The sequence below is a fragment of the Salmo salar genome, chromosome ssa14 (assembly GCF_905237065.1).
Source record: "Salmo salar chromosome ssa14, Ssal_v3.1, whole genome shotgun sequence".
NCBI lineage: Eukaryota > Metazoa > Chordata > Actinopteri > Salmoniformes > Salmonidae > Salmo > Salmo salar.
Genome location: NC_059455.1, coordinates 66,655,469 through 66,679,509, shown reverse-complemented (window position 1 = coordinate 66,679,509; position 24,041 = coordinate 66,655,469). Strand labels below are relative to the sequence as shown.

The 24,041-nt window shown below is 42.4% G+C and overlaps 1 protein-coding gene across 1 annotated transcript; it reads right to left on the bottom strand.

The window, feature by feature from the left end:
- Nucleotides 1-10,217: 10,217 nt before the first annotated feature.
- On the bottom strand, nucleotides 10,218-23,553 carry LOC106569899 (uncharacterized). The gene is made up of 5 exons (XM_014141615.2): nucleotides 23,313-23,553; nucleotides 14,009-14,092; nucleotides 13,712-13,860; nucleotides 12,177-12,254; nucleotides 10,218-11,534 (listed from the first exon to the last, which is right to left on the bottom strand). Exons 1-4 carry the CDS (start codon nucleotides 23,386-23,388, stop codon nucleotides 12,180-12,182), a joined length of 384 nt encoding a protein of 127 aa, XP_013997090.2. The 5' UTR covers nucleotides 23,389-23,553; the 3' UTR covers nucleotides 10,218-11,534; nucleotides 12,177-12,179.
- Between the last annotated feature and the right edge of the window lie 488 nt (nucleotides 23,554-24,041).

Below are 24,041 nucleotides of genomic sequence, written 5' to 3'. Positions count from 1 at the left end.
CTACAGGTGATATGCAGTTATCAAAGAAAGGCACATGCTATTGTGCAAGTGACGTGGACTTTCACATTTGGCCACCTTAAGGTTGCTGCTATCCATTGTTGACTAATTGATAGGTCAAGTAAAGGTGTAAGTAATGAAATGATTCAGGGATTCCAGAGTGAACCGATTGGCCTCATCACAGTGGTTCGTGGATTGATGTGGTAATTCGGGGTTAAATTGGGAATTTGGATGTGGGGGAGCCCTACGAGAGGTTAGGGTAAGGGTTGAGCCAGGGTTCATCAAAAGGGTTAGGGTTATGCCAAGATTAGGGTTAGGCTTGAGGCAGGGTGTGGACCAAGGTTCCAGGGTTCCGGTCTTGTAGCATGGTTTCGACTGCTCCTAAGGTTTTGCTTCTGTACTGCAGTTTAACTGATGCCCGGCCCATAGATGGCCACAAAACATCCATTGAATTATTCAAATTATTGTAGCTGAGGTTTATAGCATGACTTTGAAACAATGACGTTGATTAAAACAAACCATTTTATTAAAAACATTGATGTAAGGCCAAATAACACGTATAATCAATCTAAAATTCAACATAATTTCAACAACCCAATTGATATTTTATTTTTTTACGTTTCTATGTGGAATTATCTATGCAATTTCTACGTATGTCACGCTCGTCGTAAAGATGGGACCAAGGCGCAGCGGGAATGTGAATACTCATCTTCTATTATTACAGAAGAAAACCAAAACAAACACTTAAACGAAAACAACGACGATGAAAAAACTGTTCTGTGAGACACACAGCTACACATGGAACAACTACCCACAAAAAAACACCCCTACTAAATAGGACCTTCAATTAGAAGCAACGAGAAACAGCTGCCTCCAATTGAAGGTCAAACCAATAAACTAAGCATAGAAATAGATAAACTAGACACAGACATAGAAATAGACTAACATAGAACATAGCCCAACAAACCCCGAAACACATTAAACAAACACCCCCTGCCACGTCCTGACCAAACTACAATAACAAATAACCTCTTTACTGGTCAGGACGTGACAACGTATACGTAGCTCTGATGATTATGTGGAAATTAGATTGACATAACAACCTGTTAGTCAGACTAAGCCAATTCATTTAAGTTTAAGTTTTACCCTAATTTCAATGTTTACAACGCAGGTTGAAATGAGAAAAACAGTACTGGTTGATTACTTTTTTCAAATCCAATGTCTTTTCCACGTTGATTCCACATCACAATACGTTGACAAGTTACGTTGAAACAATGTTGATTCAACCAGTCTCTGACGTAGAGATCTAATGCTGTGGTTTGTACACGTGAACTGATCACAACCCAGCCAGGCTAGGCCCCATCCCCAATTTATCACTTTCATTTCAGCAGACAAGTGGTGTGGAAGTGGGTGGTGATAGTGTTAATGAGCCATCAATGCAAAGAAAGCAATTAAATCCCTTCTTTTCATCCATTCTCCATGATGGACAACTGCTGTTCTGATTTACAATGGCAATGATGTTGCATGGAATGATTACCTGTGTGTTTGGTTGGGATACAGACAACTCTCTCTGTCACTAGGATTAGTTTCTCACTGCGGAAGAATTCAGGGCATCAGTAATACAGAACTGAGGTAAGAAAATGTTCCTTGACATGTCATTTACACCTTTGCGATTATGGAGGAGACAGAGAATGTGAGTTCATCCTGACCTCACTCGATCACAAATCCTCTCTCCATCTCTCCCTCGCTTGAATATGGAATGCACAGGGCCTTGCTGGCCAGTTCAGACCAGTTTCTAATACTTCACATCTGATTCCCAGGTAAATGATTTGTCCATTCTTACTAGCGCTATAGGAATGGACAGTTGGTCTTTACCCTGCAGGGCCTCCTCTCAAACAGGGAATAGAGAAGGATCACTCCTCCACCCTTTTCTTGATTATTGTATGGCTGGGAATTGTCAATGAGCCAACACACCTAGATGACTCACTCTCTCTCTTTATTGGAGTGACCAAAAATGGTTAAGAGTCCGTGTTACAAATTAACTACTCAATTTCAGTGTTGCAGTCCTGTCAAAATGCGATACTGGAAAAAACATACCACAAAGCAATTGACTGAAGTATTTAGAAGATATTAGCTAAATGTTTTGCATGCGAAGATCACAGAGAACAATTTACGCAAAGAGCAGACACTAGATAGTACACCAAGGCCATAATATAAATTCAAACTTGACAACATATATTGGTCGGTTTTGATTGTTTACATGTCTGTGTGTGCAGTTGTGAGGGGGAGCCTTTGATAGACAGCCCTGCATTATTCAGAGGTGTGGGGTCTGCCATGTCCCCGTCAACAAGATGTTAGGTCATTTTTCAACCCTGCGCCTGATTATCCCAATAACCTTGTGAAACACACTCCCAGGGGAATAAACACTCTGAAATATGTATAGGTAGTGCGTCACCGGCATCGTGCGAGGCCTCCCCAAGGACCTCTCACGTAGTTGCACTCTAGAGCGGGCTTTATGAAGGACTCACTGACTCAACAGGTCTGCAATAGTCCACCAAGGACTTGTAATGAGATTTACTACACATCACTTCTGAATTACCCTAGCCAGTTAGTCTACACATCACCACACTTTCACGTGTAGCCGGTGGAGATTCAAGTTGAAATATTCCCAAGCTGCTGAAAGCTGGCACAATCATGTCTCAATATATGTGTCCTTAATTCAGACCTCCATGCATACAGTACTCCAATCTAACAGTAGCTAATGAAATGTGTATCAAGTGGTATTTGTTATCAAAGAAAATGTGTGATTTCAAAGGAGAGCCGTTTGATCTGACAAGCCACATCTACAGTGCCTTGCAAAAGTATTCATCCCCTTGGCGTTTTTCCTATTTTGTTGCATTACAACCGTTAATTGAAATAGATTTTTATTTGGATTTCATGTAATGGACATGCACAAAATAGTCCAAATTGGTGAGGTGAAAAGAAAAAAATAACTTGTTTAAAAAAAAATAATAATAATATGGAAAAGTGGTGCGTGTACATGTATTCACCCCTTTGCTATGAAGCCCCTAAATAAGATCTGGTGAAACCAATTACATTCAGAAGTCACATAATAAGTTAAATAAAGTCCACCTGTGTGCAATCTAAGAGTCACATGATCTCAGTATATATACACTTGTTCTGAAAGGCCCCAGAGTCTGCAACACCACTAAGCAAGGGGCACGACCAAACAAGCGGCACCTTGAAGACCAAGGGGCTCTCCAAACAGGTCAGGGACAAAGTTGTGGAGAAGAAAAGACAGGGTTGGGTTATAAAAAAATATCAGAAACTTTGAACATCCCACGGAGCACCATTAAAGCCGTTATTAAAAAATGGAAAGAATATGGCACCACAACAAATCTGCCAAGAGAGGGCCGCCCACCAAAATTCACAGACCAGGCAAGGAGGGCATTAACCAGAGAGGCAACAAAGAGACCATAGATAACCCTGAAGGAGCTGCAAAGCTCCACAGCGGAGATTGGAGTATCTGTCCATAGGACCACTTTAAGCTGTACACTCCACAGAGCTGGGCTTTACAGAAGAGTGGCCTTGCTTAAAGAAAAAAATAAGCAAACACGTTTGGTGTTCACCAAAAGGCACATGGGAGACTCCCCAAACATATGGAAGAAGGTACTCTGGTCAGATGAGACTAAAATGTAGCTTTTTGGCCATCAAGGAAAACGCTATTTCTGGTGCAAATCCAACACCTCTCATCACCCCGAGAACACCATCCCCCACAGTGAAGAATGGTGGTGGCAGTATCATGCTGTGGGGATGTTTTTCCATCGGCAGGGACTGGGAAACTGGTCAGAATTGAAGGAATGATGGATGGCGCTAAATAAAAAGGGAAATTCTTGAGGGAAACCTGTTTCAGTCTTTCAGAGATTTGAGACTGGGATGGAGGTTCACCTTCCAGCAGGACAATGACCCTAAGCATAGTGCTAAAGCAACACTCGAGTGGTTTAAGGGGAAACATTTAAATGTCTTGGAATGGCTTAGTCAAAGCCCAGACCTCAATCCAATTGAGAATCTGTGGTATGACTTAAAGATTGCTGTACACCAGCAGAACCCATCCAACTTGAAGGAGCTGGAGCAGTTTTACATTGAAGAATGGGCAAAAATCCCAGTGGCTAGAATAAATCCCAGCAGCTGTAATTGCTGCAAAAGGTGGCTCTACAAAGTTTTGATTTTGGGAGGGTGAATAGTTATGCATGCTCAAGTTTTTCAGTTTTTTTGTCTTATTTCTTGTGTGTTTCACAATAAAAAATATTTTGCATCTTTATACTGGTAGACATGTTGTGTAAATCAAATGATACAAACCCCCCAAAATCTATTTTAATTCCAGGTTGTAAGGCAACAAAATACTTTTCCAAGACACTGTACATGTCCATTTGCTGTGTGGAATTCAAGGGCATGTGATGGTATCACTCCTCTCAATCTTATGATGGTCTGACAATGGTCAAATCAAATCAAATTGTATTGGTCACATACACGTGTTTAGCAGATGTTATTGCGGGTGTCGCGAAATGCTTGTGCTTCTAGCTCCAACAGTGCAGTAATATCTAACATGTAATATCTAACAGTTTCACAACATCTACCCAAAATACACGGAAATCTAAGTAAGGAATGGATTAAGAATATACATATATGTCAGAGCGGCATTGGACTAAGATACAGTGGCATAGTATAGAGTACAGTATATACATATGAGATGGGTGATGCAATATTTACAAACAATTAAAGTGACTTAAGATACCGAAGAATAGTATAGAGTGCAGTTTATACATATGAGATGAGTAATGCTAGATACGGAACATTATTAAAGTGGCTAGTGATCCATTTCTAAAAGTGGCCAGTGATTCCTAATCTATGTATATAGGCAGCCGCCTCTGATGTGCTAGTGATGGCTGTTAAGCAGTCTGATGACCTTGAGATATAAGCCGTTTTCAGTCTCTCGGTCTCAGCTTTGATGCATCTGTACTGACCTCCCCTTCTGGATGATAGCGGGGTGAACAAGCAGTGGCTCGGGTGGTTAATGTCCTTGATTATCTTTTTGGCCTTCCTGTGGCATCGGGTGCTGTAGGTGTTCAGGAGGGCGGGAAGTTTGCCCCCGGTAATGCGTTGGGCAGACCGCACCACCCTCTGGAGAGCTTTGCGGTTGTGGGCGGTGCAGTTGCCATACCAGGCGGTGATACAGCCTGACAGGATGCTCTCAATTGTGCATCTGTAAAAGTTTGTGAGGGTTTTAGGTGTTAAGCCAAATTTCTTTAGCCTCCTGAGGTTGTAACCAGACCTAAATACATGTGTGCTTGGTGCTTGGTAGGTGGCATTTATTACCATTTAACAACACATTTAACAACACATTATCATCTAACAACATTGATTGAAATCACTGTAGCAGCAAGTGGCCATGAGTCAAACATTTTACGCCATTCACTCAGGTGTGCCACAGGGATCAATTCTAGGTCCTTGATTATTACTAATAGACAACATTGGGAAATAGTTCAAAACAACCATTGTACTCATTATGCAGACTATACCGTTGCTTACTCTAATGACAGTAGTTCAGTCTATGCTTTTAGAAGAGTGAAGCGGGCAGCTTTGATAATTCTACTAACCTTGTTCACAGTCCTCCTGTTATTGTAAACCCTAGGTATTGTTTTGTCTGGCCAAAACTTGCCTGAGGAATGATCTTGGTCTGGGAGCTGTGAATAGAGTCAAAGGGATATCGGAGGGCTATCTCCAGCGCTCTGTTGGTTCACTCGCTTGTACAACTGGCCCTTCCTTGTTTTAGCTGAGAGTATTCACATTTTCACACAGTAGCCAATGATAGTAACTTAAGTAATTGTGTTCTGAGTATAGATGCGTTCTATAAATGTCATAGAAATGTAGGAATATACAGGACATGACATCATCTGGTCCAGTATGGCAGTTTGAATGCCATGGCATTTGTATGCCACAAATGTTAATTTATGCCCTGCCATGCCATGTTACCTTTTCCAATGTTTGTATGTGAGAAAGCTGAAGATACAAAAACATTTTTTCCACCATGTTCTGTATCTCTTGGGAGGTCATCTACTTAAAGTAGATTGATTATAGCATTATTGGCACGTGTGAAAATAAAATGGATGGTTCTACACATTTTGTTGTGGTCGAGCCTCTCTATCATAAGTGAAAACAGCTAGACCATCTACCATTGATCTCCAAAGAACACCCAGCTCTGTGCCACTTATTTAAAAACATTTTTTTAGTACATGCTCAATTGTTCTAGGGAATACATTCATTCATTTAGGGCAACTAAAAGGACCAAAAGATGATGTTACACTATTGTTTCTCAAATAGGAAATTCATGAGAATGCTGGTTTCAAGACTAGCCCCTTGTTACATTGGTGTCAGAAGTGGGATTGGAGACCGCAGATGAGATAACCAAATATTTAGTATGAGAGACTTGAGATAAAGTGTGGCTCAATGTAATGGGAAACAGTGAAAACCACCACTTCATCTGGGGTCCAGTGTTCTGCCCAACAATTCAGTTTGGGTTGGCATCCCTGCAATACATGTGTCTGTAAACCCAGAGGTCTTGCTTGGTTTCCTTTTTAATGGGGACTTGCTGTAGCCCCTTATGAATGGCACAATAGAGCTTACATGAGTTATTATTACAATGCACAGAGATGCTTTATCACACTGTTCAGATTTCAGAGAAGTCCAGCTGAAAAGAGCAGATTAATAACCGGTTCAGACTCGTCTTATCTCTCCTCCTCATCAACGAGCCGGCCAGGTACATCTCTACTGACCTTACCGTGTATTTGTTTTTAAATGCCTTCCGACACCCATTTTCTCTCTCCGTGCGGACCTATTGACACTGACGCCGCTTCTCCAGCCCGTGTGCGCATCATAATTCTCTCACTGACTCACAAATTAAAGTAGCAGACGCAGGATTCCGAAGCAGCGTGACATTTTCAATCCCATTTGTTTTGTTTGTTAATTATGTGATCGACCTGAAGTGGCAGCAACTAGATACACGTAGAGTAATATAAAGGAAGATAGGCGTTGTTCTGGCAGCATGTTGGTGCGCCATAGTGTTTTGACCAGAGGGTTTTAAGTGGTTGTTTACATGTACAACCTACCGTCAGGGAAAGAGGTGATTTCAACAGCTTCTTCCGTTTGACTAATTAGGTCACGTTGACTGACCATATTTGTAGACTTCTTGTCGAACATGCCCTGAACACATGAGATGCAACCACATTTAGGTGTTTGTCTTGGAAATACTGCCCCACAAATAGCGTGTTCCTGAATACTGAATTGTCAATGTGTGCCCTTGAGGTGGCTTTTAGTGTATAATATAATTAATTTGAGGCCTAGTTAGATGGCAACTTAATTCCACAATGAATAATATGGGCAGAACCTTGTGTCAGTGTGAGACTGCTACACATTCATAAGATTAGTCATTTCTTCATAGCACAGTGTGTTCCCATGGCTTGAAAGCTCAGGTCCGACAACATGCGGCATGCAAAGTTAAGATTGAAATGCCAAGCTAGGGAAATGATTAGAATTGATCTTTGTTGCCTGAATCGAGGTAATTTTCTAAGCCGCCAATGTCTGTTATTTCAGCTCTTGTCTCTTGACGCTCTAAAAATGAGGGGTTCAACAAGTGTTCTTCTAAGATCCTAAAAGTTCTTTGAAGAACCTTGGCACTGAAAATTGCCCCCAAAAGGTTTGTCCAAGAACCCCATAGGAGGTAGGGTTCTTCGAGGAACCTCCTTTGTTGGTGGGGGTTCTTGCAGGAACCTAACTGCCCAACTGAAACATTTGGATTTGAATTTAAAAGGACAGCAGGTGCAGGCACATAACTGAAAAATGTAAAGATCTCTTCAATTTAAGATAAGGTTTATCCCTTGTTGTAACGCCCATGGCCATAGAGAGGGGTTTTTAGTTCTCTATTTTGGTTAGGCCAGGGTGTTACATGGGTGGGCGTTCTATGTTGGTTTGTTTCTTTGGTTGGCCGTGTGTGGCTCTCAATCAGGAACAGCTGTAGATCGTTGTTGCTGATTGAGAGTCATACATAGGCAGCCTGTTTTTCCTGATTATTTTCTGTTTAGTTTTGTACCTAGCAGAACTGTAGGCTGTCATTCATTTTCGTGTTTTGTTTAAAGTGTTTCTATTAATTAAATATTGAATATGAACACTCACCACACTGCGCTTTGGTCCCCTACTTCCACAGACGACGGTCGTTACAGAATCACCCACCAACAACGGACCAAGCAGCGGAGGAAGGAGCAGCACAAGGAGGGGATGAAGCAGCGTGCTCAGGAGGTCATAGCATCCTGGTCACTGGAGGTGTTGGAGTCAAGGATTGACTGGACATGGGATCAATTATTTGACCACTGCAACAACCTGCCGAGGGAGAGCGATGGGCATGGGAGGCAGCCCCCCCAAAACATTTTGGGGGGCACATGAGGAGATTGGCGGAGTCAGGCGGTAGACCTGAGCCAACTCCCCATGCTTACTGGAGGCAGCGCAGTACTGGTCAGGCACCGTGTTATGCGGTTAAGCGCACGGTGTCTCCAGTGCGCGTTCATAGCCCGGTGCGCTATAGGCCAGCCCCCCGCAAGTGCCATGCGAGTGCAGGCATCGAGCCAGGACGGATTGTGCCAGCTCAGCGCGTCTGGTCTCCGGTGCGCCTTTTCGGTCCAGGTTATCCTGCACCGGCTCTGCGCACTGTGTCTCCAGGGCGCTGGGAGGGTCCAGTTCGCCCAATACCTGCGCTCCGCCTGTGCCGGGCCAAAGTGGGCATTCAGCCTGGAGTGTGGGTAAAGAGCCTTCGTACCAGAACTCCAGTGCTCCCCCACAGCCCGGTTTATCCTGTGCCTCCTCCGCGGACCAGGCCTCCAGTGGGTCCCCCATCCTGGTCAAGCCTGTGCCTCCTCCACGGACCAGGCCTCCAGTGGGTCTCCCCAGCCCGCCAGTCCGGAGCCGCCAGAGCCGCCCGCCAGTCCGGAGCCGCCAGAGCCGCCCGCCAGTCCGGAGCCGCCAGAGCCGCCCGCCAGTCCGGAGCCGCCAGAGCCGCCCGCCTGTCCGGAACCGCCAGAGCCGCCCGCCAGCCTGGTGAGTCCTGTGCCTGCGCCCAGGGCCAGGCCTCCTTCATGTCTCCCCAGCCTGGTGAATCCTGGGCCGGAGCCGCCAGAGCCACCCGCCAGCCCGGAGCCGCCGGAGCCACCCGCCAGCCCGGAGCCGCCCACCAGCCCGGAGCCACCGGAGCCGCCCGCCAGCCCGGAGCCGCCAGGGTCGCCCGCCAGGCGGGCGCAGTCAGGGTCGCCCACCAGTCCTCCGGCGCGGCCAGGGGCGCCACCTAAGTGGGCGACGCCGAGGGTGGAGCGGAGGCCACTTCCCGCACCTGAGCCGCCGCCGTAAGAAGGACCCTCCCCTTCACCTTTGGGGGGGGGGGGGGTACTGTAACGCCCTGGCCATAGAGGGGTTTTTAGTTCTCTATTTTGGTTAGGCCAAAGTGTTACATGGGTGGGCGTTCTGTTTATTTTTCTATGTTGGTTTGTTTCTTTGGTTGGCCGTGTGTGGAACAGCTGTAGATTGTTGTTGCTGATTGAGAGTCATACATAGGCAGCCTGTTTTTCCTTTGGGGTTTGTGGGTGATTATTTTCTGTTTAGTTTTGTACCTAGCAGAACTGTAGGCTGTCGTTCATTTTCGTGTTTTGTTTAAAGTGTTTCTATTCATTAAATATGAACACTCACCACGCTGCGCTTTGGTCCCCTACTTCCACAGACGACGGTCGTTACACTTGTATGATCTAAATTGACACCATCTCTCTTTTCATATTTGTGCAAATCTTTCTAAAACAGAAAATGGACACAATTCAATGGATATCAAATCAACAAAGAGGTAAGAATTTGTAGGCTGTAAGAATATGTTGAAGGCTAGCTGTATTGGGTGCAGATGACTGATCTGCTCCCTTTTGTGTCTGTCTGCAGGTATACAGATAACGAGGCATAAAAAGGTATGTTAATTGGTATTGGTATGTTATGCAGATCACATGCACCATCCTCCTCCCTTTCCTCTTCAATGAATATCCCATAGGCCTCTACATTATAGACAAGGTATGTGTATGAAAACCATTATCAAAACAGTTCTTTTAAATTCCCATTTACCACAAAAACCAAGGTATGAGTACTGTCGTGTACATGTTTAATTAAACATCTGTATAATAAAAAATTGGATTCACAGACTTCACCCTCCCTACACCTCTGATGAATATAACAGGAAACATGTTTGATCACCATGCACTGCAAAATCATTCTGGCTGTGGATACGGAGAACATCAACATCAACACGCCAGAGGATATACTCATTGGACTTGTTATGAAACATAAGCAATATGTATAAATGCATACACTACACTGACAATAACATTCATCAGTTGACATGATTAACCTTGTGTGCATTTGAGTAGTCGGTATGATCCCCTCTGTAGAGTTCATTTATACACGTCTATAAAATATTCATAAAACACTTATAAAAATGGTCTAAAACACATGGTAAATACTGGTATGCTGCAGAGGGTTACCTGCCCTTTTGAGGAGGTGACTGGTGATGCAGAAGTGCCAAAGGAAAGTGCCTGTGTATTTGCTCAAAGTCAATAAACAGCATGGCTTAGATTAAAAGGATGCTGTGCCGTGTTTGTGTATAACGAGAGGAACCAGGGTAAATGCGACACACAGGAAGTAACGGAGCTTGGAATGAACACGTGTGAAACGGAACATCAGATATATTTGTGCTATTGGTATCGACAGGTTCACAATATTTTCAAACCAGTTTTTTCGGAGCTTTTCATTGACAGAACGACGAATTCTCTCAATAAAAATCCACATGACTCAAAGTAGTTCCAAAACAGAAGATTAATAAGATTGACCTCCCCGATGGACAAAGCACGTAACCGGTCATGTCTTTCTGTGGTATTGGATCTACTTTTTGAGAAACAAATTGAAGTCCTCTCATTAACCTGGCCTACTTTCACATTTAGGACCTTCTACCCTTTAATAAATCGTCATTGGGCATTTCTTTCCATCAGCCTAATGGTGCCTGAACCAACCTTACAGATCAGCTACCTCCCTGAATGATGCAACACGGAATGCATATCAATATTGTGCGGTGGTGGCGTTTGCTACATAAGCAGGGTTGCGTGTGTTATAGCGCATAAAAACACAATTGTGTAGTAATTTATCCTACAGTGTGCAGTGGTTTTCGTCTCTCCATTGCTATAGAATACTATGGGTGATGTTGTAGTAACATCATATCCAATGGGAGCAGTGGTTTGAGTCCCTGGTTTGGGCTTCAGGTCCTACGGGGGAGCAGTCAAAGACTGAAGGGGTTCTTTGCATAATAAAGTTTGAGTTCACAGGAGTCCAAGAGTCACTGCCGGTGAGTGTTGAGCCCTGTCCCGCCGGTCTTTCTCGCGCTTCCCCTTCATGCTTAGACTCATGGATATCTGAAATGTTAGAGAAACACTTTAGTCATGTTTTCCACCACATAATAATGAAGTCATCACACTACACACAATGTAATACACATACACTGACTATACCAAACATTAGGAACACATTCCTAATATTGAGTTGCACCTTAAAAATCCTTCTTTAACCGTCTCCTCCCCTTTATTTACACTGATTGAAGTGGATTTAACAAGTGACATCAATAAGTGATCATAGCTTTCACCTGGATTCACCTGGTCATTCTATGTCAAGAGCAAGTGTGTTTTGTATACTCAGGGTATGGAGAGGTAGAGGTATATATTTTTTATACTAATGGTGGGTTCACCTCATAATCTACACAATCTGCACATAGCTCTGTGGCAATCAGCCATATTCACTACATCATTTAGTGTGCACAAAGCGCCATCTACTGTATCTAAATATCACTACATCTACATACCACAAAACATTGTGTTATTATTGGAAGTGTAGTACACAATTATCGGAAGAGTATATTCAGCTTCTGCTTAATATACGTTCTAAAGTATCCCACTTAAATCTGTAGTATGCATTATTATGCATTCGTGTGTTTCAAGTGTGTATTCAGTACATGTATTTTAACGTGTGTGTGTGTGTGCGTCCTATAACGTCGGTGGTACCTCTCATAGGAGTTGGCCCAGCTGGTGCACGGTCAAGCCCAGGGCAAGCAGCAAACATGGAGGAGCTGTCCTGGAGCCCTGTACAAACCAATACACAACAGCAACGTAAGTCCATCTCAACCGTCATAAAATAACAACCGTCCTCCACAGGAGAAAATAAACGATAACCAGAGAGTTAGAAACTGAGGAGCGGCAAGGTGACCAGACGAGAACTGAGTAAGACTCGATCACTGCCACCAATGTCCACCACTGCCATGGACATCCCAAAAGTTGTTAAACTGAAAGATTCAATGGAATTTCTTGTGGGAGAGATGAATGGTTCAAGTCTGTTATATAAATACAGTATGCTTTTGTCTGGCTAGAAGGCAATAATTACAGCTGCCTTCTAACATTTCGACAGTTATGTGAATGTGTTAGCATGTACTGTATATGTGTATAATACATTACTATATATACTATATCTATTCTGTATATTGTCTAGTCTGCATCTTCAGCATTAACTCTATATGAACGTGCAATGTTCAAATAATTTAACACACACCAGCTAAAGATATGGTGTAGCATTGTTACTTAACCTCAGTGTTATATGTACACACTCCTTGACATTTCCTGGAAAGGATCTGAAGGAATCTTGAGCAAGTGAGTTTGAAACCCCCCACTATGATTCACCACATGGCCATCCAGCACTCTATTGTTACACAGACAAGGGAGAGCTTCTATCTAAACATGAATTCCAATGATTAGTGTTTGTTTAACTGGCGAAGACTAAACCCTCCTAGAGTTTACGCTCATGGTTGGGAAGTTTTGGACAAATCCTAAAGTGTTTGTTGATGATGGACTTGAGTTTGAGATAAAAAAGCAGATGGGGCTTTCAGACAGACCCGTATTGATAATAGGATACACCTGTTGAGATATTGACTAAGCCACTGAAATGTACTGAGTTTGTACTTTTAAAATAAGCACTCAAAGCAGTATTTATCAGATGTCATCACTAAGTTGAATTGTCTTTTCCAGAGAAAGTATGCGTAATTACCGTTTTGGTAAAGCTATCCACTCATTTTTAAATACAACTAGGCTAACTTAACAAAAGTGTCAGTTTGTTCTTGCTGTCAGTTAAGAATTGAATTTAGAAATGCTGTCTATTTTAAAATAACTGAAAACACTTACAACTGTAGTGGAAGTAGCAGCAGGAGAAGTGGCTCCAAAATTGCTCTGATTCCTAGTACATTTATTGTTCCAAATAAACCCATCTGTCTTAAATCTCTCCAGTGTTGGTTTGTCTCTGAGTAATCCACACACCCACGCAAAACACAAGTAAACTTCCACAAGCTTGGAACAGAAGGTCAGCGTTACATGGTGTTCTCAGGACAGAGGAATGTGGTTTTGGTTTAAGCCTCCATCTTAAAAGATATATTCCTCAAAGGTGAACTTTATACACAATAGACCATTTGAGAAGAACAGGCACTGTTACAGTGTCTGGGAGATAAAAAGGAGCCTCATCAGACACAAACGACTGCAGCAACATGATGGGATACCTTCGCTATGCTGCTGTCTGTGGTCGACATAGTGGTCGACATAGTGGTCGACATAGTGGTCGAGAAGGTCGTGTCTTCCTCTTCCCCCTCATAAAACTCCTCTTCACTTGCTCTTAGAAACTTGTCCAGGTCCTCAGTACTAGCGTTGCCTAGTGAACAACACATTTTGTGAGGTACTTTCCAGTACTTAGTTCAAATAATTAAACAAACAATGAAGCAGATTAAATGATTTTGTACAAAACAGGGGGATAAAAACATCCGTCAAAACAATTCAAAAGTTGAGGTGTTTTAACATACTGAAAAAGACGTATTCAAAGGTGGCGTTGTAGTCGTAGTCCGGTGTCGGTGTTGCGTCACCGTAGTCATAATATACAGTTTGGCCTGTAGGGATGGAGTAGAAACAGAAGGTTATGGCAACGCAGTGAGACAATAGCAGATTGTGTTTGGGTCCAAAAAACAACAAATAAAAAGCTTCTGACAAAAATCAAGGTCAAAGATGAGGGGAAAGCTGACCCACAATGTTTTATTTTCCATGTGCTGTCTGGCACACAGCTAGCATCAACATAGCTTAAAGAGATGGCACACTAAATGCATAGTTTATCAGATATTTTCAGACCTAAAAAGTGGTCTAATGTCAAGAGGAGTCCCAAGCCATCGGTTGTATAGATACAGCTATATTCCTCAATTCCAAAATAATAGGAAAGATGGGCACTAAATAAAATCAGGAAATTAGACAGGGCCTATCTTATATTGATTTAGAGTTGAGGCATATAGCTGTATCTACAGTATACAACCGATAGGTTGGGACTTCAGAGGTCTGAGCATGTCTCGCAAAGATGAACTTTATAGTAATTTATCACTTAAGAGGCCATATGGACAGTTCAACCCCCCCACCAAATAAAACAATTTAATAAAAAGGAGAAATAGATAATGGTGCCAAATCTCCTAAATCTCAGTAAACCTTTCAAATTGGTTAATCCATCTCGCCTTCTGTTTAAATTCACTGAGCTCTTTCATCGTCAAGCATTATTAAAGTATTTTTTTTATCAGTATTTACAGACACCCCATTAACACTCCTTAAATGATGTGATTAACCTTTATATTCTGAATAATCTAATGGTCTGTAAAGATCCAGCAGAGGCTGTTGAACGTTAACGGCAGTCTTAATCATTTACTATGATAAATGGATGTAGAGTCCAGTGCTAAACAAAGCTGATCGACTCAAGAACAGAAGCTGACTCAAGGGAAATCATGCATAGTTTTGGCACGCGAGTGGGGGGTGTCCATGAATTGTGCCTGGCCTACAAAGCAGTGGCATGTATTCATGGAAGCCAAGGGAAGCCAGGCTACCTCCCCAAAAAGTCTCTCTGTGTTTCATAAATGTCCTTCAATTCTCAAGAGGCTGAATGTATTTTACCGAGCGAGCATCCAAGCAAACGAAATAGCGCCCCACTGTATGTATAGCCCATCTATGCTGTCTGGTCAGAAAGAGTATGTTCTTGTCGCCACCTGTATCGTTGAATGCAAGGGAAGCCAGCAAGCATTTGGTTTGGCCTCCCTTGATAAAAAAATGATAGAAAATCAGAATTGAGCTAAACTGAGTGAGCTCAGCTGTGAATGGTCCTGGCGCACCAAAAAAATAAATAAAAAAATAAAAAAAAAATCATAATAAAAAAAAAAGTGTCAAGGTTAGCCAGTTTGGATTTGGCTTCAAACCAATCACATCGCATTAAACAGAAAATTAATTGTTGCATCCCGTTGTGCTCCGGTTGCTAGCTAGATAAAATCGTGACTTTACTAAATTAGATGGATGGATGGAGAAAGGGATTTGGACTTGTGGTTTTACTTAATTCCCCATTCTGGCCAATGATTATAACGCCGATTCTGATCCAACCATAAATTCATACATCGTGCACCTGGACTGAGAGGATGGAAGTTCAACATGTAGTTAGATGTAGTTGGCTGGCTAATGTTAACAAGTTGGCCTGGCGCATCATTGCCCATGAAAGGAAGTTAGGCTAGCGAGCAAGCATTTTGACCAGGTAGCCTAGGACAACACTAACTAAATGATTTGATGATGTTGAAATGGTGCTGGAATAGTGGAGGCAGCTCCTGTTTTCTTTGTGACTTGCGGTAACTCTCTGTTGTTCTAAATCAATAGTTGTTTAGTAGTCTGAAGATGTCAAAAACATTAACTTACTCGACCATGCTGTAGGTCTTGTAACTGTTTGTTATATACAATATGCTATGTGTACTTCACCAGACAGATGTTGCTCTCCGGTTTTATGATGAAGAAAGGTGCAGTTGAATTTATTCTGCCGCTGTGTCTTCTTATTGTCTCGGCCTTGCAGTAGGAAGGCATATATATATATATAAATAAATAAATAAATTAAATAAATAAATAAAACACAGTCACAAGGCATATGAACTAATAGGTTATAGAGCAAACAACACCATTATCACAACACATAGGTTGTAATATGGCTTTTTTCTTGGGTGGGCTTGGCTTCTCCAGAGATTTTACCCACGCACTGTTACTGCAACAAAGATGTTTCTGTGAGGAAAATATATCTCTGTCACGATAAGTCCTAAATATACTGGGTAGTGAATGCCATCTCACGAGTTGTAAGTATTTCTGGATAACAGCGTCTGCTAAATTGCTAAAATGAAAATGTAAAATCTCTGCATCATTTACAATTAAAAGCAGTGGTTTCCAAATGTTCTACCCTTTTCCCCCAACAAGTTAGAAGCCTCAACAAATATGCCTCGTATTGTTCTACAGTGCCCTTTCATTTCCAACACATTTTCCTTTTATTATCGAACAGCGAGGAGATTTTGATAGGAGGTAAAGCGGTAATATGAGACTGATATATCACCCATACACACCTTGTACGTTAGTCAGCAGATGTTTGGCTGACTGTGAAATGGGCAGAGTTGCACAGGACTAAACCAGGAAATGAGAGGTAAGCTCCTCCAAACCAATCAAAATCAGCGCAGCACTTAGTTCTGACAGCTGTTGCTCAAACTTAATTTAGAACAGCTTATCTGGTAAGGCAATATTTGAGACAAACTCGGGTTATTAAGGTGGGTCAGCTAAATCAATAAAGAAGCAACAACAATAGCTACAGCAAAGCTGGTTCTGTCAGACAATCATGATGGTGGATACAGGTGGCAAAAGGGTTACAGCAAGTCAGATTTTATTTGGACAGCACTGATGTCACTCAAGGAAATGATGTTCTACCCCAATATAAGTAAATGACAATTGTTTTGTTAGCATATCCATCAGTTAGTAATTTCACTGAAACTAACTTCCTTAAGCATCTAAGTCTAAATGTACTCAAGAGAATCAGTAATCCTCTCTATAACAGCATTCAAGCTGCAGAACTTCCATTCAGTCACCTGAGACCTTACTAATGGGTGGACATCAGGGAGAGACGATGGCAGCCACGGTACATCATCGTCATTAAATAGTTTGGAAAGTCACATCACTTAGGCCATGCGAACCAGGGCTGGAGTCCAGGAAAAGAGGACATGATATGGGAGACCTCAGGTCAGGGGTCACCCTGCCTACCCACTACAGGGCTCTGGTGGTTTTTGGTCCATAGAACTCACAGAAGCTCTGGACCCTGCACTTTGGACCGGAAGTTCTGAAGAACAGAGGATGGGAACTAAACTGACCCCAAGAGCCCACTTCCTTATCCCAAAAAAATGCCTATATAAATAGGGATCCATCAGTTGCACGTGATTCATTTATAGTTCCAGGATGTATCACAACCGGCTGTGATTGGGAGTCCCACAGGGCGGCACACAATTGGCCCAGCGTCGTCCGGGTTTGGCTGGGGTAGGCCGTCATTGTAAATAACAATTTGTTCTTAACTGACTTGCCTAGTTAAATAAAAATTAAATAAAATGAATATACAGATGTATTAGTCTAGAGCATTTCCCAAGGATAATATATTGTATGTGTCTGCCTCAGTTGAAATAACAGACTCCCTGCTTTTTTCAAGATGTGTTAAAATGCCCTCAAAGTCAGTGAGACTCATCATGATCATCTGGGTGGACTAGTTTATCATTTTATTGTGCCCATCTCCCTCCTCATTCCAGTTTCACATGCCCCAAACTTCCTCCTGCTTCAGTTCGGTCTACTTGAGCGGAGCCCAATAAATCCTGTACCAGTCCCGCTCTCTGATCATCTGTTTCTGGTGGAGTCATAAAGGCTGCCTTGAAGTAGAAGAGATGGCCTACACATATTACAATGCCTGATGGGAAGGGTCAGTGCAAAATGATAAGATACATGTGGTCAATGTTACTACCAGAGAACTTTCAGATGGGCTTTGATTCTAGCTTCTCATTTCAATTTTTATTTATTCCTTTAACCCAGAGATGAACTGTACTCCTTAGCTTGTGGCAGTCTGCCATCATGACTTCAGATACACAATCCCATTCTCTTTCAACACGCCACAACTGGCAATGGAGTGCTACGTGGAAGAAAACACCAATGCACTTGTATCGGCATTGTGTGGGCAGCTGTGGACAGCTTAGAAAAAAAACTGTTGAAACTTGGGTCAAAGCTAACTACGTTGAAACTCACATGCACCATTAATGAGGCAATGTGTGTGCTCCTGTCCTCTATATCTTCCTGTCCTTGATCACCACATAATGCTTGTGTGTCAGTCTCCTCTCAGGACCGAGATTCATGCTACCTCTATGAAAGTCAATTAAAATAAAAACGCCCTCATACACAACAGTGAATGACACAAACCTTTTATACTGAGTGTAAGTGGATCTGTTCTTCCTTTGAGAAGACAGGCTGCTTGTCTTAACACTGTCCACCAGTTTAGGAGGAAAAGGTTCCATTGTGGTCACAGTATGTGCTGCACAGGGAAGGAACTGTAGGAAGGGAATCTCAATCCCATTGCTTTGCATCCTGAAGATTCAGCTGATTCCAATAGTGGGCTCTGATACCAAACTAAATACATGTTCAGAATACCAACCACATCACATGCTAAGCCCGTAGGGGAAACGGTATTAGCAAACCGACACTAACGCCAGCCATATAAGCAAACTGGGGTTAGGTGTTGAATGACTGTTTTCGAACACCCTATCGAAAAGGAGTGGTCCTTTCTTGTCTATCTCCAACAAGGAACATTAATGAAGTCATGGCCCAAGTCGAGCTTGTCCAAACACTGTCAAAACGTTGCCTGGCATGAAACATTGGGAGCCAACAAAAAAAGGATTTTTTTCCCCCATACATCCACGGATGAGCCAGTCACACTTCAAATGCAATGTAGGCTATGGGATGGTAGCTAGCTAAGTGTACAGACGCAATCCACACAACACAAATACTTTCTCCAAGCTTGCTAACCACTGTAGCTAGTATTGAAATTATAATTAAATCACAACTGATTAGTTCGTTTCCATGAAACTACTGCCTGTGTTAGCTGCCGAGTTAGTGCAGTGTCCTTAGCTAGCTAGTGTAGTGTCGCTAGCTAGCTATGTTGTGCTAGCTAGTGACTATGCTAACGTTAGCTAGCTAGCTAGCGAAACCTTTGGCTATGGACTGGCACTCAGAGTATGGGATTATAGACAGTGAATTAAATTGTTTCTTCGTCATTTAGGTAGTTATCTAGCTATTGCCATCTGGCTAGTATCAACATAAGCAATTCGCACAAATATCCATTGCCAAACAACGCTACTGCACCTTCTGGTTTGGAGTATTTTAACAAGGCTGAGTGGCTGACGACTTCCAAGGTCTTTGCTGTGTGAACACGAAAGAGATCGACTGCCAACACTGTTCAGAGGTGCTAAGTACTGTCCGCAGGCAAACATTTGAGCTACCAGTGTGTTTGCTTAAAGATTTTCTCCAGCTATTTTTTTACTTTTCCTGTTAGAAAGTGATACCCCAAGTAAAATACAGTACACTCACTAAAGGGTAAAAAAATATATGTTTTGTGCAAAATAGTGCTTTTTAGACAACTGCAAACTTCCCTACTAGTGAGCATTTCTCCTTTGTCAAGAAAATCCATCCACCTGACAAGTGTGGCATATCAAGAAGCTGATTAAACAGCATGATCATTACACAGGTGCACCTTGTGCTGGGGGCAATAAAAGGCCACATTTTTTTTTGAAGTTTTGTAAAGCAACACAATACCACAGTGTGCAATTGGCATGCTGACTGCAGCAATGTCCACTAAAGCTGTTGCCAGATAATTAATTAAAACTTCTTAGGGCTAGGCCCCTTTTTTCTTCACTTCCTGTCTGAATGACGTGCCCAAAGTAAACAGGCCCTGAAGCCAGGATATGCATATAATTGGTACCATTGGAAAGAAAACACTTTGAAGTTTGTGGAAATGTTAAAATAATGTAGGAGAATATAACACAATAGATGTGGTAGGAGAAAATCCAAAGAACAACCAACCTGAGAGACCACCCTCTTAGATATGCAAGAGAAAGGTCATATTTAGAATTAGCTGGACGCAATTCCTATGGCTCCCAGCAGTCTATGTTCAATGTTTCAGGCTTGTAACTTCAAAAACGAATAAGAAATATCAGTTTTAGCAGAAGGACACGGTCTTGGAAATTTGTGTTTGCGCGCACCCTGAAGAAATTACGCACCTGCTAAAATCGGTTTCCTATTGAACATACTTCTTTCCGTAAGAAATATTATAGTTTGATTAAATTTTAGGGTATCTGTGGAGTAGATAGAAATGCATTTTGACTTGTTTAAACAAAGTTTAGGGGTAGATTTTCAGATTCCTTTCTCTGCATGTTGAACGAGTGGATTACTCAAATCGATGGTGCCAAATAAAGACTTTTTGGGATATAAAGAAGGATTTTATCTAACAAAATGACACTACATGTTACAGCTGGGACCCTTTGGATGACATTTCAGAGGAACATTTTCAAAAAGTAAGTGAATATTTAATTGTTATTTGAGAATGTATGAAACCTGTGCCAGTGGAAAAATATTTTGATGTGGGGCGCCGTCCTCGCTGTAATAGCTACTGTAAATCGGACAGTGCAGTTAGATTAACAAGTATTTAAGCTTTCAGCCGATATAAGACACATATGTACATAAATGTTTAAAATCCGTATTATTTAAGATTTATTTGAATTGCGCGCCCCCCAGTTTCACTGGAAGTTATCCCGCTAGCGGGACCCCTAGCCCTAAGAAGTTTTTAAACATAAATTTCTCTACCATAAGCTGCCTCCAACGTAATTTTAGAGAATTTGGCAGTACATCCAACCGGCCTCAACCTCAGACCACGCGTAAACATGCCAGCCCAGGACCTCTACATATGGCTTCTTCACCTGAGGGATTGTCTAAAATCAGCCACCTGGATAGCTGATAAAACTGTGGGTTTGCACAACAGAAGAATTTCTGCACAAACTGTCTCAAGGAAGCTCATCTGCATGCTCATCAGCGTCTTGACCTGACTGAAGTTCAGATTCGTAGCTCACCTTCGAATCCCGATTTCAACCGTACGGGACGTGTATGGCGTTGTGTTGGCGAGCGGTTAGCTGATGTCATCGTTGTGAACAGAGTGCCCCATGGTGGCGGTGGGGTTATGGTATGGGCAGGCATAAGCTACGGACAACGAACACAATTGCATTTTATCGATGGCAATTTGAATGCACAGAAATACCGTGACGAGATCCCAAGGACCATTGTCTTGCCATTCATCCGCCACCATCACCTCATGTTTCAGCATGATAATGCACTGCCCCATCTCGTAAGGACCTGTACACAATTCCTGGAAGCTGAAAATGTCCCAGTTCTTCCATGGCTTAAATACTCACGTGTCACCCATTCAGCAAGTTTGGGATGCTCTGGATTGACGTGTATGACAGCGTGTTCCAGTTCCCGCCAATATCCAGCAACTTCACACAGCCATCGAAGAGGAGTGGGACAAGATTCCACAGGCCACAAGCAACAGCCTGATCAACTCTATGTGAAGGAGATGTGTCGCGCTGCATGAGGCAAATGGTGGTCACACCACATACTGACTGGTTTTCTGATCCACTCCCCTACCTTTTTTAATGGTATCTGTGACCAACAGATACATATCTGTATTCCCAGTCTTGTGAAATCCATAGATCAGGGCCTCATGAATTTTTTGAATTGACTGATTCCCTTATATAAACTGTAACTCAGTAAAATCTTTGAAATTGTTGCATTTATATTTTTGTTCAGTGTAAATCACGTGTTAAATGAGGTGAAATGAGTAGGACACCCAATACAGCATCACAGCTTTGTTTGGTTTTTAGGTCTATATTTCATCCTCTTATGTGTCATTACCACCAAGATTTCCTGAATCTGGGAGGTGGCCCAAGTCAAGGTACATTTATTTTAAGGAGGCTGAACACAGCCTGAACATTGCAAAGCACGGACAAAATAATCTCACCAAAGAAATTTGAGACAGGCAAACAGGGTTAGCGTGACATAAAATGTGGCCTCATTCGCTCTAATTATGATTCATCAAATATTTAAAAAAAATGTCAAGTCCCTGTCGGTACAATCCCAGAAGTGGAAGTTGCCAACCCTCTTGAAAAAAAAAAAACTATCTACACTGTGTACTTTTGAGATTTCAAAACAAAAAGGCAACCATCAAGCAACACATCATGCCATTCGTCATCATTAAGAAGAGTAGCATCTGGTAATGTCGGTCATAAGCATTCATTTATTCAGATATTTCCTTATTTAATTAGATTGCCATTTTTTGTTAAATGTGATGCACAAGTTGCACATGTTTTTCATTCAGAATTGGAACGCGTCCACCACTGCTACCTGATGGACGGAGTGTTTGACAGGCACTTCGCAAACATATACTGAAAACAATCAAGCTTCCCACTCACTGTCTGAAAGCCAATGTGGCCCATGGTGGGACAGGGGGGTTAGAGGGAGAGAAGGAGGATGCTGGCTGGGAACTGCAGCGGGATTACATCGCCGGGTGATTGTTCTGCCCCCAGGCCTTGAGAGAGGAACATGGTTGCGTACGGCTTGGTTCACTGGCTTGTGTGTTTTCAGACTTTCCCATACTTTGAAGCGTTTTAGCTGAGTAGACTTAGATCAAGTATATTTGTATGGAAAGTCAGACCAATTAACTGGATTTGTAAATCTGATAGTCAGCAATGCCTCAGCCCACTATTATCCTGTAACTACAATTGTGAAACAATTGTGCAAGTCTGGCAAAACTTTCAGGGGAAAAACTTTCCACTTTGTGTTAACTTTAGAAAATGATCTTGCAGAAAGTTCCCAGTCTTAAAATTCACCGAAATACACAACCCACTGGGCACAGACGTCAATTCAAAGTCTATTCCATGCTGGTTCAATGTAATTTAGTTGAAATGATGTGGAAACAATGTTGATTCAACCAGTGTGTGCCCAGTGGGAAAGCTCTGACACCTGCCCCCCTCAGAACTCCCCTCAATGTTCTAGATCACCCAATAATACACTCACACACACTAACACACCTGCCTGTCTCTATCAGAGGTCAATCCAAACAAATACACATGCCACAGGTCTTCAACCCTTACATTCCGGTTTTTCATGGTACTCAATCTCCCCACAGATAAACACCCTGCCTATTGCAGTACTCACCGCAGCAGAGAGGTAGCAACAGCAGCACTCCAGTCAAGCAGACAAAGAGAAGGCGGTAGTGGGTTAGCCTGTGCATGTTGCTCCAGAAAGAGATAATGTGAGTGTGTGAGGAAGTGATTAGACTCCAAACTGGGCTCTGAATGAATGTGGTGTGTGTGTGTGTGTGAGAGAGAGGGAAGGGGGTGAGGGGTGGGGGAAGAGGGAAAAGAGGGAGGTGGCAGAAGAGGGGAACTCTCCTTTGTCTCAATGTGTCTCTCAATGTGCCAAGGAGTGTAAACCAAACACACCCCAAAAATGTCAATGGCACACAAAGTGGCTGTGATCTGGATTAAGGGGAGGTGCACTGATTCTGGATCCATCATGGCTTTTTAACACTGATGGGTTAAGGTTGGGATTACTGTAAATTCATTTGATTTTCAGTCAGTGACTAGTGACCACTTTTTACAAACTGTTTGGGATTATATTTGGATGATTCTAGGTTCTAAAGGTCTGGGTTCTAAAGGACACGGAGTGGTGGTAAATTGTCAAGACAGCGAGTCCACTAAATGAACTCCAGTACACAAGGCACTGAAATGGAGCTGCAAACTTTGGGATGAGAAAATGCATTTCACAATTAGTGAAAAGGTTACCGGGTGGCGAGAAATAGTATTCTGTCTTTCTTATATATTACACAATAAATTCATATACATTCCAATTGAACATGATGATTAGATAACAATAACGTGCATA